Raw genomic sequence first — 14,274 nt, 5'->3', positions numbered from 1 at the left:
CAGGGTCTCAGTTTATCATAACTCAAAGAGTATTTTGCATTCACTTCTTTCTGAAACAACTCAGTTTAAAATGATTACAACATAGCTTTATGAATGCAGAGGGCACTTTCATTTTATTGCAAAATTAACTGACTAAATAAGAGGTCCTAATGCCAAGGAGTAATAAGATAAAAATCATAAGACAAATAAGAAAATGACAAGGTCAAATGAAATATTCAACCAAAGTTCTTCTAACAGGGAGATTACCTGGTGTCCATTTGCTTTAGAGGACTGGACTTAAAGTTATATAATTAATCTACTACACATAGAACCTCCCACATTATTTTTAAGGTTTAATTTAACAACAACAACAAAAAAGCAAAGTTAATTAGTATTAATGAAGCATCCATGTCCCCAAAACTGTGTTAGGTGCACTACAAGTATAATCTCATTAACCTCCTAGTAAGATAAAAGTGGATTATATTCCATCTATTTTTTTTTAAATTTTTATTTATTTATGATAGTCACACACAGAGAGAGAGAGGCAGAGACACAGGCAGAGGGAGAAGCAGGCTCCATGCACCGGGAGCCTGACGTGGGACTCGATCCCGGGTCTCCAGGATCGCGCCCTGGGTCAAAGGCAGGCGCCAAACCAATGCGCCACCCAGGGATCCCCTTCAATCTATTTTTTAAAGGCATCATAAATTATGAGGCGTTTTTTTAAGATTTAAAAACATCACTTTTTTGTAACATCCCTCTACAACTAGAGAGAGTTTTTGAAAAATTATAATATATAAAGGTACTACCCAAATCAAGTTGGAAAAAAAGTTTCATTCATTCATTTAAACACTTACTGATTTCAAAGAACTGGATACTACACACACACACACACACACACACACACACAGGCACCTGCGCACTTGAATATTTACCCAAAGCTACTAAAAGGCAGGCTAAAGTGAGTGGCTCTGGGTAAACTTGGGACTTTTGACTTGCTGACAAGAAACTTCCAAGTCTGGGGCAAGAGGTACATAACCTGGGTAAGTGAAGATGGCTGGAGATCCTCCTCCACTCTTCCCTGCAAGAATGCAGCAGCTACTGGGAGCCAAAGTCAAAGTCCAGGGTTTAAGGTATTAGTTTGAAAGGGCGCTAAACTACCAGCCTGCGGAGTCCATGGCGCTGGGAGTGCCATCCACGCGTCCCAGGCCGGCGGTGGGCGCACTGACCCAACCCAGCTCACTCATCACCTCCTGCAAAATACACGCCGCACCTGCTGCCAGAGCGGTGGCCCTGCGGGAGAAGCACCCACTTAGCAAAGGCCTGAGGAAGGAGACCCGCTACCTGACTTTCTCCGTGGCTCCTCGCGCTCTCTGCCTTGAGCAGGGTCTTGGGCTTCCTGGACTTGAAGTTGCCCATGCTGGGTCGCAGCACGCCGTCCACCTGCAGGATCTGCTCTACATGCTGCTGCGGCTCGCGGGAGGGCGGCCCGGGCTCCTCTAGGAGCGCCCGGGCGTCAGGGTAGTTCTCTTTATTGTCTTCATCTCTAAAACAGGAAAGACCCAATTTAGAAAGTACCCAAAAAAGTAATAAACTGCTGCGGGAAAGCAGGCCTGGCACACTCATTGCTGCTCTATTTATATGATATCTAGCAAAATGTTTAGGGTAGACTTAGTTTCACAGGAACAAGAATCTAAGAAATGTGAATTTCACTCTTTAGATCACATTCCCTTCCTGTGTTTACTGGTGGATGCATACTTTTTTTTTTTTTTAGTTGTAACTTTGTGCCTACTATCACACTTGTTTTTAATTTTTCACATCAAGGTGTTTTCATGTATATATTTTCATGGATGTATTCTTTCTGCGACAAAAATACTAGATTCGGGTTCGAGATTGTCTGCCCAGTTTTACAGATTAAGAGTCTAGAAATCAGGGGCGCCTAGGTGGCTCAGGTCATGCTCTTGGGGTGAGGAGATCAAGCCCCAGGGTAGCTGTGAGCTGGGTGTGGAGCCTGCTTAGGATTCTCTCTCTCTCTCCCTCACTCCACTCTCTCTCTTAAAAAAAAAAAATTCTAAAACTCAAAAGATTAAGTGAAGTGCCTAATAGAGGGCTAATTCACCTAGACCTCGAGTGGTAGATAGGTCTACAGTCTCTGCTGCATATATGTACTTGATTCAAGGCAGGATACTTGCTCCCATGTTTAGAATCATCTCCCTACAATTTTCAAAGGCCTCTAGAAGTTTAACAAGGTCTATTTTGATAGACAACCTGTTACTTGGATAAACTATAAAACAAGTACCATATCCTACCCAACCAAACCATCTGAACAACACCTTCAGTGCACACTCAAAGATCCTGTTGTCTGGGTTCCATTCAGTGTGGACTTGCTGGAGGTGACTACATGGGCTGGTGTCACCTTCATGCATTTAGTGCCAGGATGGCGCTTTTAATTTTCACTAACGAAGCAAATTCATACAATATAATCCTACTGTTTCAATTTCCTCAAAAATAGTGACATAATACCTTTATTTGAAGTCATTAGTCCCTCTTAAATTTAGATGTATTTTTATTTCCAAATGGAGTATTCCCTTTATACAATTAATATCGTCATCCTTACTGCACCGGCAATTATTTGGTACTAGATTATGCAATTCTCCAGGGATAGACACTTTCCCTTAGTGGTTTTTTCCCTCCTGCTCCCTGATCAGAGCACCCATAAAAGAGATTTTGGCAAGGTTATATAGGAAGCAATTTCTTGTAGCTCAAGGACACACAAAGCCAGGAGACAAGACCAGCAGAGAAAGGATTTCTATGCCCACTGTTCAAGATGCCTTTTCACAAATAAAACAGATTAAATTCACTAAACGACACCAGGAATGAAGTGCAGTTAGCCTCTGGGGAAAGATCAAATCAAACATCAAGATAGGAGCTCTGGAGCATGACCAGCATGCAACTGGGCAAGGTATGCAAATAAAATTACTTAAAACAGTTAATTTTAAGCCTCAGCAAGAGAAACAAAAGCAAAAATGAACTATTGGGACTTCATCAAGATAAGAAGCTTTTGCACAGCAAAAGAAACAGTCAACAAAACTAAAAGACAACCTACAGAATGGGAGAAGATATTTGCAAATGACGTATCAGGTAAAGGGCTAGTATCCAAGATCTATAAAGAACTTATTAAACTCAACAGCAAAGAAACAAACAATCCAATCATGAAATGGGCAAAAGACATGAAGAGAAATCTCACAGAGGAAGACACAGACATGGCCAACAAGCACATGAGAAACTGCTCTGCATCACTTGCCATCAGGGAAATACAAATCCAAACCACAATGAGATACCACCTCACACCAGTGAGAATGGGGAAAATTAACAAGGCAGGAAACCACAAATGTTGGAGAGGATGCGGAGAAAAGGGAACCCTCTTACACTGTTGGTGGGAATGTGAACTGGTGCAGCCACTCTGGAAAACTGTGTGGAGGTTCCTCAAAGAGTTAAAAATAGACCTGCCCTACGACCCAGCAATTGCACTGTTGGGGATTTACCCCAAAGATTCAGATGCAATGAAACACAGAGACACCTGCACCCCGATGTTTCTAGCAGCAATGTCCACGGTGGCCAAACTGTGGAAGGAGCCTCGGTGTCCATCGAAAGATGAATGGATAAAGAAGATGTGGTCTATGTATACAATGGAATATTCCTCAGCCATTAGAAACGACAAATACCCACCATTTGCTTTGACGTGGATGGAACTGGAGGGCATTAAGCTGAGTGAAATAAGCCAATCAGAGAAGGACAAACATTATATGGTCTCATTCATTTGGGGAATATAAAAAATAGTGAAAGGAAATAAAGGGGAAAGGAGAAAAAATGAGTGGGAAATATCAGAAAGGGAGACAGAACATGAGAGACTCCTAACTCTGGGAAACCAACCAGGGGTGGTGGAAGGGGAGGTGGGTGGGGGGTGGGGGTGACTGGGTGACGGGCACTGAGGGGGGCACTTGACGGGATGAGCACTGGGTGTTATTCTATACATTGGCAAATTGAACACCAATAAAAAATAAATTTATTAAAAAAAAATTTTAAGCCTCAGGACAAACTTCACAATGCCTGGTAAAGGAGAACCCAAAAAGTGAAATAATTCTTCAATATTAGTAACTGAAAAAAATGAATAAATAGAAAGTCAGTGCCAGTGACACTGGTTAATATTTTCCCTTACGATCAATTACAATTTATGATTTTATTTATTTACTTATTTTGAGAGAGAGAGAGAGAGAGAGAGGCAGAAGGAGCAGAGAGAGAGAGGAAAAGGAAGGGAAAAGATCCTAAGCAGACTGTACTCTGACCCTGAAGCCCAATTGGAGGATTCATTCATCTCACCACCCTGAGATCTCAACCCTGAGATCACGACCTGAGCTGAAACCAAGAGTCCAATGGACAGTCAACCAACTGAGCCATCCAGGTGCCCCAAGCTCAATTGCAATTTTAAAAAGTCTAAATCCCTAATGGATTTGGAAACCAGTATCAAACCATGAGTTGGAACTGTACTAGTTCATGTGAAATGCATTTCTCTCACTGGAAACAAAGAATTTTCATCCACACACCCTATGCTCCTGGGTGAGAAACAAAAGGGAGAACAGCTACTTTTACAGTAAACCTAAATGTTCCTCATTCAAGGAGAATCCTAGAACACTCAAGGACAAGAGGGGAAAAGTCATTTTTCAAATCCAAAATGACTCTTTTGATAGACTCATTCCTAAAACAATTCCAGGACTTCATTTATTATATATTTTCAAGGTGCCCAAATTTTATAAAAGTCATCTCATTCACCTCCTTGGCTTGAAAGGCAAGGAAGGTAGGTGAGGGGAGCAAAAAACCTTCTCTCTCATTACACAAATTCCTAAATAAAAATAGTCATCTTTAGAAATATATTTCCAACCTGCTACTGGTTTCTCAGAATCTCCAAAGCAAGACAGTACAAGTTATGTGATTTATGCCACTATTTATTGGAATCAATCATAACTGAGAATGATTCTAAAAGATCTTCCCACAACTAATATGTGTAGTTGTGTAGCCTGGGCCACAGCACGCCACCTCTCTGACCTTCATCCATAAGATGGATATCTCTCTACCTTGCAGAGATAATACAGTCCCTGTGAAATGCCTACCATAGGAAGCTGGCTTAAGGCCACAGCTCAATGAATGGAAGCTATTGTTACTCTCATGGGGCTTTAGCCAAGTAGTTATTTGCAAAGAAAAGACTGAAGGTTCTTTTCAGTTTCCCCAATACCTCCAGGATAAATTCCAAACTCCTTAGAAAGGTACACAAACCCTTTGAAATCAGGTCTTTGTTTATCTCTGGACCTTTATTATCACTTCTGGCCTCCTCCCTCCAAAAGCTCTCAAGCTTCCTGCTCTCCTGAACTGCTTGCTCTTCCTACAACTCTATTTTCTCTACCCTCTGTTGGCTTTCCAATAAGTGGCTCTCTCTGCTTGGTAGCATCATCTTTTTCTTAGCTTCATACCCCACCTCCATAAGTACACACAATAAGTCATGTACTACTGTAATTTTCTTTAGAAATCCATCCCAGAAACCTCTGCAGGCTATTTGGTTCCTTCTAAATGAATCCTCTGTCTACCTCTAGTAAAATGGTACTTAATGCACTATAGCATCATCATTTCCATTGACTGGTTTCTGGCACACAAAATAGGCCTTCAACAGTTGTTTGCTGTCCAACAAATGGACTTGAGAGTCAGAGAGATCTGAGCCCAAATTCTTCCTCATAGTAGCTATGTTAGCTTGGATGCGCCATAATCCTTCTGAGCCTCAGTTTCCCCATCTCCAGGATGAGGAGGAAAACATCAGCTTCTTTTCACTTGTTTAGATTAAGCAATAAAATGGATGTGAAAATGTTCTGAGCAAAGCAAATGTGGAAGAAATGGTTAACTATGAAGGTTTTGCTATATCATAAACCCCTTGATGACCAAGACCATACTTGGTAAATAAATCTATAACCTCTTCCATAGGGTCTCTAGACAGGAACAGTGAGATGGGATAATCAATATTGAATTCAGCAGGCATTTCCTGAGTGTTCCCCACAGAAAAGGTACTGCCCAGGGTAAAAGGGGAATACCCAAAAGGGGACAAGACAAAAAACTTTCTTAAGAACTGATAGTTTATTACAAGAATTTACACACAAGAACAAGTGATTACAATTCAGAGAAATGTCTAAAGACCCCAGACCCACACAGTTTCTGTCCTTTATAATTAAGAGCCAAGCAATAGTGGGTCACACCTGATACTGGAGCAATCAGTCTGGTCTTCATGTAGGGAGACTGTGTCTTCGTCACACCTGGAAAGAAGGAACAAAACCACATCAGATCCAACTGTCTGCAGTAGCAGAAACAGCCAGAGTCTAGGATTAGAAAGCACGGTAAACTACAAAATAGAACAACCCTCACCACTCTCATTCAAACTAGCTCCAACTCCCGGCATGTCTACCAGAGAATGAGACCAATGTTATTGTGTCATGTGATTTTAAAAGTTCAGAACCAGAGGTAACACTCCTTTTTCATCCACTGCTCTGCATCACCTAAACTAACAAGATCTTGGCAAGGACCCAACTGTTCAAGCCACTTGAGGGGACATCTAACACCAAGATTGGTGGATTCTTTTTGGCTCAAAAGAGCCTTCGCTACACACCTCTTGAAATTTCCTCCTCCTCAGGCAGTCCCAAACCACACCAGCTCCCATTTGGCTTCCTCCATTGACCTCCAGACTTTCTCAATTCCCTTCCTCATCACAAAACTTCTGGAATGACCTAATCAAAAATTCGTGGCTCTTCTATGTTGAAAAATCTCCAATGTGCCACACCTCCTGGGGGGGTGGGGGGGAGTGGGAATCTAGAGTAGGAACATTCTGTCACTCAAGTGTAGGAGGGAGCCTTTGTTCCTGTTCTCAGTCATTCCCACCCTACTCCAGCCTGGAATACTTTTTCCACCTTCAACTCCTACTCATCCTTCACTGCCCAAGTGAAATCTCACAAGTTCCATGAACCTTCCCAGCCAAGTTCACCCATAGGCTACATACCTACTTCAACCTTATACCTACATGTTTACTCTTTATTCTGAAGTTTTGGTAACCAACTCTATCTTGCCTAACACTTCTATGCAATTCCTTTGTACCTCTGACATCTTTTAATTAGTTGCTAATTCCAAGAAAAGAAGTTATCTTTTCTAGATATACTGCCACAGTACCCACAGTGCTACCCCAGAGTGGGTATTCAATAAATGTTTGAATGGTCTATCGTTAAATCTGGCCCCTGAGCAAGACTGGAAATAATTTAACAAGCATTCTTGAACATTTACTGCCTTTCAGGTACTCATTAGGTATTAGAGCTGTGCATTTTAGACTCTTTGGGATTCAGGACCAGTTTTTCTTTCTTTTTTTTTTTTTTTTTTTTTAAAGATTTTATTTGTTTACTCATGAGAGACACAGAGTGAGAGAAAGAGACAGTCAGAGAGACAGGCAGAGGGAGAAGCAGGCTCCACGCAGGGAGCCCGACGTGGGACTCGATCCCGGGTCTCCATGATCACACCCTGGGCTGAAGGCAGGCGCTAAACCACTGAGCCACCCGGGCTGCTCTTGACCAGTTTTTTAGTTCCAATCCACTATGGTAGTTTGGTAAAAGTGTTACAGAAATGCCGAATTCCCATAAAAGTTATTAAATGCTTACTCCCTATTTCTGTACCCTTTCTTGTCTCAGATGAGTTACAAACAATTTGGGGGCCCATACTTTCAGTAGTACTACTCCTGAAGGACACAATGTTGAGAAAAACCTGGACCCTGCTCTGAGAGAGTCACAAGGTAATAAGTAGATACAAATAAAAGAATACCTGCATATATAAATATAACCATAATATAATAATATACTATATGAAATCATTCACAATTTTTAAATATTCCTTACTTACGTTACATAACTTATCCACAGAACAAATTGACAAAAGCTCCAGTCCTCTTCCCTGTTACTACCCCTTTTAAATGATGTACTTTAATGAATTAAACAAAGGTCACCTAGATCCTAACTCTCTCTGCCTGCTGAAATACCTTGTTTCTGATGGTAGTTTAAAAAAAAAAATCAGTTAACATAATACTCCTTTTAATCAAATAATTAAATTTTCTTGCTTTCTCATGTTTTTGACTGTCAGTAAACAATTCCCTCCATCTCATGAAAATAACACTTGAATTCATAAGTATTGCCTTGTTCTCCTCCATTAGAGGCATTCACTTTAATAGATCATCTAAACTTTGTAATGTGAATGAAAATGTTTCCCAATAAAAGTAACCTCACTAAGTAGAAAAATCAGTGAAGAACAGAAATCTAGAGCTTTTGCTTCTAAAGAACTAGGGTTCAAACAGAGGATCAACCCTAGAGCTCAACAATACCTATTGTTTGGGAATTTGGCAAGAACTTATTTTTCTCCCCCTCACTTGATTTATTAACCTTTCTTTTCAAAGTACAATTAGGTAAAAATGGAAACTCGGCACCAGAACATACAAAATTGCGCATGCTTTCTTAAGTACAAGGCCAGACCCTAATTAGCTGATCCAATTTCAAGGCCTATTGAATGACTTCAGTCATTGCTCAAAGAAACAATTCCTAGGTCACAGATATAGCCATGAAATAGATCTGTCTACAGGCTGACCTGGGACACATATACCAGTTCTTTTAGTTCAGTTGGGTTTTACACTTGTTTTGATAAATACCATTAAGTTTTACTGAATTAACATCTCCTTTATGACTCTTCTACTGATTCCTTGCATAGAAGCCTCTGTACAATGTTGGCCCAGCTGTAAAATTGGATTCCACAGTGGCAACCTATATCCAAATATCCCCACTCCTGAAGAAAATCAGCTCAGACCGAGTGCCCAAATGGTCTTGGGCATGGCATCCTCTTCCTCTAATATAGCCCCAGTATAGGAATTTAAAGACCAATTTCTTTAATGATCTCCTTGAATACTCAAAACTGGGCATCTTTTAGTGCAATGTTTTTCCAAATGTAAATTGTGACCTATTAGTAGGTCTTGAAATTACATAATGGCATCATTTTGTTATTGTTGTCAGAGAAACAGAATGGAAAATATCAGTATAATAAGAGTTAAGTGTTATTTCACAGAACTTATTTAAATAAATCATGTATATATGTGTGCATTGGATTGTGATACAAAATGTTTTTCTTACTATTGTTCATAGTAATAAAAATGTGAGAAGCACTTCTATTAAATGACTTCCTTTGAAGTTTTCATCAACTAGGTTCTAAGTCCCAGGGTTCTTGATCTGTGGTTACCCAGACGCTGTATGGAAAATTTGTCCTTGCAATCACTTCTTTGTGAAATGCTCAGGGTTTTTACCTGAGTAGCACAACCATAAATCAGAAAAATTTCTGTGGTACTTCCCAGCGCACCATCTCTTTCATAGCAACTCAACTAAGCCTGCCAATGAAATGAAGTAGGGGCCACCTTCACACAAGAGGTGAAGGGATTGCCCTGAGTCCAAGGCAGAGACTTGTTTCTTAGAATAATGGTGGTGAAAGAAGTGTCCATGAGAGGTTCTCTTTTTTGACTTGGCATAAGTTAGAAGAGAGGCCTCAGATTGGTTATTAGATAAAGTGTAGTTGTGCCAGAAAGGGAACTTCTATTTACCCACTAGTGACACTCTTTGAGAAATCTCATAGGATTGCAGGCTGCACCTCTGCAACTTTGCTTTCAGGAAAGCAGGATTGCAACCTGCAATCCTATGAGATTTCTCAAAGAGTGTCTCTGGAACCACCTGCATCAGCATTACCTGGGAGCCCACATGGGCCCCACATGTACCTCAGCCTCACTAAATCAGCTGGATCCCTGGAGGTGAGGCCCAGGAATGTGAATTTTTAAACAGGATTGCCTCCCAAAACACACACAAAAATAACTACTATGCTTCTAAAAAAGTTTAACACTGACCTAAAGGTTCACAAAACGCAGACCAGCACTGACATGACTCCAGCACAATCACCCATTCTAGGTTCTAGGATATCCTACGTTCTAGGATAAAGCTCTAAAAACTTGATCTTTCACCAGCCCCAATTTACTTCTCCAGTTCATATTGATGATCGATTTGTTTTGAGAAACACTGCTTTGGATGATAACTAATTCATTGCAAACTTCACTGCTGGCCAGTCTTCGTTTCAAATACCAGTGTAGCCAGGGCAACATAGGAAATGACCATGGAAAAATAGATGAAAGGGCCCTGCAGATACAGAAGGGAAGGCCAAGGCCATTCTGATCTTGGAAGAATTTGGGTAGAAAAAGAAACTGAATTGGTCCAGAGCTGCACAGACAATGCCAGGCCAGCGAAAAAGTGAGGAGAGAATAAACTCTACCCTCGAGTCTCTCCCAATTCCCCTTCCCTTTAACTCTGACAGGGCCCAAACTAGCCAAGCCAAACCCTACCAGGCTAGACTGCCTGATAACATAACTTATATTAAAGTATTAATAGCAACCTGAGTTCACCTCCCAGGGTCCTAGACTTTTAAATTTCCATTTTAATAAGGGCCACCGCAAGAGGCTTTAATCCCAAAGAAATTATCTCCAGGTATAAGTTCAGACACTGAGGAAAATGAGTGTGGCTAAGAGGAAATGGGAAGGGATGGGGAAAAGAGGAGAGGAAGTTTCCATGCAAAAGCCTCCTCTGTGTACATTAGGACCACACCCAAATATTCACTGAGCACCTGCTACATCTGTGTCTCAGCACAGTGATCCTGGTCCTGTTGGCTTTGGGGTAATGACCAAAGAACCAAGGAAAATGCTTCATATTACTGAGAGGAGGAGAAAGTGTTATATTAGGCAATGACAAGTTTTTAAATGACCCTACTCTGTGTTATGTTACACCTGTGAAGCTTTTGGTATGTTTTAAATATCCTCTTTAGATTTTTAGATTGGCCAGATGGCATTCCAGTTGTCACTCAGTACCTTTTAAAATAAATCACTGTCACTTCTCTGAAAACAACAACAGGATCTTATGTAATCAGAACTCCCCAAGGAGAGTCCAAAGATAAGGTACCAGACATGCCCCATAATTAAGTGTAAAATCTTAAAAAAAAAAAAAATTGTCCGTGTGAAATCTGGAACTGAGTATCTCCATTTTGAAGCTGTTATGCCTGAGGCTAACTCTGGGGATTTAGCCACACAGGGCTCCCAAGAGTCAGGCACAGAAAGCGCTTGGTGTTTATAAGCACAGTAAAGGTAGGACAGCAACCCCTGTGCACCTGAACCAGGAAATCACAGTTGGCACACGTCCCTTCCTCTCTCTCAGGCTCTTAGAAAACCAAAGTTGCAGCAATCTCCTTAACAGATGTGGAGATGTGGATCCCAGTGAGTATTTTATCTGGCATATATTTTATATGGGATCTTCTGAAGTCAATCACAGGTTGTAGTTCTTTAAGGAACTGCACGTAAGTGAGCCCAAAGCTTGACACTAAGAATGCAGCATATCCAAACACAGAAACAAAAGGATGTGGGAAACAAATGGGCCTGGGAAGCCCTGGAGTCTTACCCCTCCAATACCAACTCATTGTGGCAGTGGGAAGACTTCAGGCTCACATCTCTTCCCACCTTTATCTGCCTTTTAGGAAACTTTAGCAAACAGTTCCCAAGTTACTGTCCTTTCCACAACAACCCTGCAGCATTTTTAAAACATGGTTGAGTATACAACCTTTTTGCCTGAAAAGCTGTTGAGTGATTTCTACCAAAAGGTCCCAGAAGTAAACATCATGAATTAGTCTCTCTCTAGACTAATGAAGTATAGATATTTCATGGACATGTATATATATATATATATATATATATGTAAATTGTACATAAATTACATATAATATTAGTACAATATACTGCCTATTGTTTTTTAACACATATGTATTAGAAAAACATTAAGGAAGGGAGAACAACTATTAAAATTGTGAGCTATAACTATCCAATAAAACATACTCTGACTTCTAGCCTTGAGTAAAATATTATCCTCCTTCACTCCATGTTCAAACGCTGTTAGTTGCCCCAAACAGCAGCTGAAACCAGAGGACAAGATGATTCATTTCTCCTATAGCCAGATCTGTGAGGTCAGAAGACAAAAATGACAAAGGGCACCCAAGAAAAGTTCACTGTGTCTCAAAAATCTGTAGACAAGAGAGGGTGAGAATAAGTTTAGCCTGTTTATCACACAGTGGAATTCAACTCAAGTCATTTCACATCTATCTCCTATTTGTTGTCAATGTATACAGCCTGCTCCGTGAAAACTGACACCAATGTTGGCAAAATACAACAAAGCTTCCTTTCTGACATGTCAAATAGATCAAAAACAAAAAACAAAAAAAAAAACCTGAGCTCCAAGAACACATAGCTTAGAGAACTGCAAACAATTAGCTTGCTGGAACATCTCTCCCATAGCTGCTAAAAGGCTGATTTCAACCTGTAAGGCTTCCTGGGCCCCATCACCAGCACCTCTCGCGGTCGTCACGGCCCCGACTGCGGGAGACAATGCCTCCAAAGCGAGGAGCGGCTGCGGACGCTCCAGGATACCTTCACGACAGTTGCTTCCAGGGAAAGGCATGCAAGTGTTATTTTAACGGCAAGGATCACTTACTCTGTTCCAGCGGTGTTGCTGAAGGAATTATCCTGAAGGCTGAAACAGAAACAAGAAAACATCAGCCAGGTCCGGCCGGGGAGCCGTCTCCCTGCCAGCTCTCCGGGGGTTAGAGCGCGCGCGCGAACATGGCATTGCACGGCGGGTCCCCGGGCTCGGCCGGCGCGCTCGCTCTGCCTCGGGCTGCCGTCTGCACATGCTCGCAACGGCACCCCCAGCCGGGCCGGCCGCACGCGCGGACCACAAAGCCCGGCAGCCCCGAGGCTGCGGGGACGGGGCGGGGCGGGGCGCGGCGCGGCGCGGCGCGGCGGCCGGGATCCCCGCGGGGGGCGCCCGGGGCTCCGCGCGACCCCGGCCTCGCTCAGGCCCGGCCCGCGGTGCCCGCCGCCCCCGGGCTGGCTTTGCCTCGGCGCCGAGGCCGCTGCGGGACCGGCTTTCTTCCCGACGTCTCCTGCCAATTTACAGAGCTACCTACCCCCTCTAGGGCCGGAGGCTGGCAGAGATTCATCCGTCGGGAGGGAACGAGGCGGGGAGGAGGGCAGAGCTGCGGTTTTGCTCTGTGTGCGTGTGTGCGTGTGTGCGTGCGTGTGTCTTGCTTTTTATTGCCCTAGAAAAAGGAGGGACCTTCCAGGAGGGCTCACTGCACCGCACCCGCTCTGCCCGCCCCGCCGTTTCGGGCCCGGAGGGGAAGCGCCCGGCCCGGCGCACAGGGCTGTGAATGAGCCCACGCGGGGCGACAGGAGCGTTTATTCCCTGCAGTTCTGGCTACTGGGGGGCCGCGTGGGGGGGGGTGCTACGCCCAGAGCAGCCCGGCCGAGCTGCGCTCCCAGCGCTCCCACAAAGGGGAGAGCGGGAATCCACAAATGCCCTCCCCTTTAAAGAAAGGCGGAGTGCAGGGGGAAGGGGAGGCTGCGGGCCCACTCGCTTGTTCCCCTGGGGATGTTTGTCCTGCCCTCTTTCCATCGTCCTTTCTCCTGCCAGCTTGACCTTGATAAGAAATGAACAGTCATCAGTGAAAGATGCTGATTTCGATTCTTGAATTTAAGTTGATTCCTCAGCCCCCCCCCCCCCCCCCTTTTTAATCTCTCGGCTCCCAGAAGCGGCCAAGATGGTGTGTTTTAGTCCAAACTGTGGCAGGCGGGGACTTCATTTATAACAAGAAACCTTCAAATGTTTACTTTTGGATAATTAGAAAAATTGCCCAGAGCTTGGTAATAAGGAGGGAAAGCATGACCTTTCAGTGTCACACTGAGGCATTGTTTCACAGATCCACCCAAGGCCTGCTTCCTTCTCTAGGAAAATGTACTTGTGTTCAAGGTTGCGGCTCACCATGGGTTAGACCTCAGACACTGGAGTTAGGTGTGAAGTTGTACATTTTGTCCAATCTGTCCAGAGAAGAATATAACCTAAGTGTTTATGGTATTATTGCATTGTACAACTTTAATCAATTTTGTACCTAACCTAAGAATCTTTATACGAATAGTTTTCTAAATGCCTGGGAAAATTCATATTATCTTGGTTCCAAAGCAACACTATCTTATAGGTTCCCCCATTAATAAATTTATATATATAAATATATATATACCACTGCCTCATATGAGTTAGGTTCAGGAGAGTCAGA

At 42.8% G+C, this 14,274-nt stretch overlaps 1 protein-coding gene across 6 annotated transcripts in view; it reads right to left on the bottom strand.

Annotated features, from left to right (window-relative positions):
• Positions 1 to 13,698, bottom strand: part of FAM13C (family with sequence similarity 13 member C) — a 146,630-nt gene extending 132,932 nt beyond the window's left edge. For 4 of the 6 annotated variants that reach the window (XM_041748165.1, XM_041748166.1, XM_041748168.1 and 1 more), the window contains exons 1-3: positions 12,654 to 12,857; positions 6,273 to 6,329; positions 1,321 to 1,522 (exon numbers count right to left, since the gene is read on the bottom strand). In XM_041748165.1, coding sequence (XP_041604099.1) covers positions 1,321 to 1,522; positions 6,273 to 6,329; positions 12,654 to 12,715 — 321 coding nt within the window. In that variant the 5' untranslated portion in view covers positions 12,716 to 12,857. Of the gene's footprint in view, positions 1 to 1,320; positions 1,523 to 6,272; positions 6,330 to 12,653; positions 12,858 to 13,128 lie in introns of those variants that run through there. The other 2 variants (XM_041748170.1, XM_041748167.1) reach the window with 2 other exon arrangements.
• Positions 13,699 to 14,274: the final 576 nt, after the last annotated feature.

Source organism: Vulpes lagopus, chromosome 3, assembly GCF_018345385.1.
Source record: "Vulpes lagopus strain Blue_001 chromosome 3, ASM1834538v1, whole genome shotgun sequence".
NCBI lineage: Eukaryota > Metazoa > Chordata > Mammalia > Carnivora > Canidae > Vulpes > Vulpes lagopus.
This window is presented reverse-complemented; position numbering and strand designations above follow the sequence as displayed.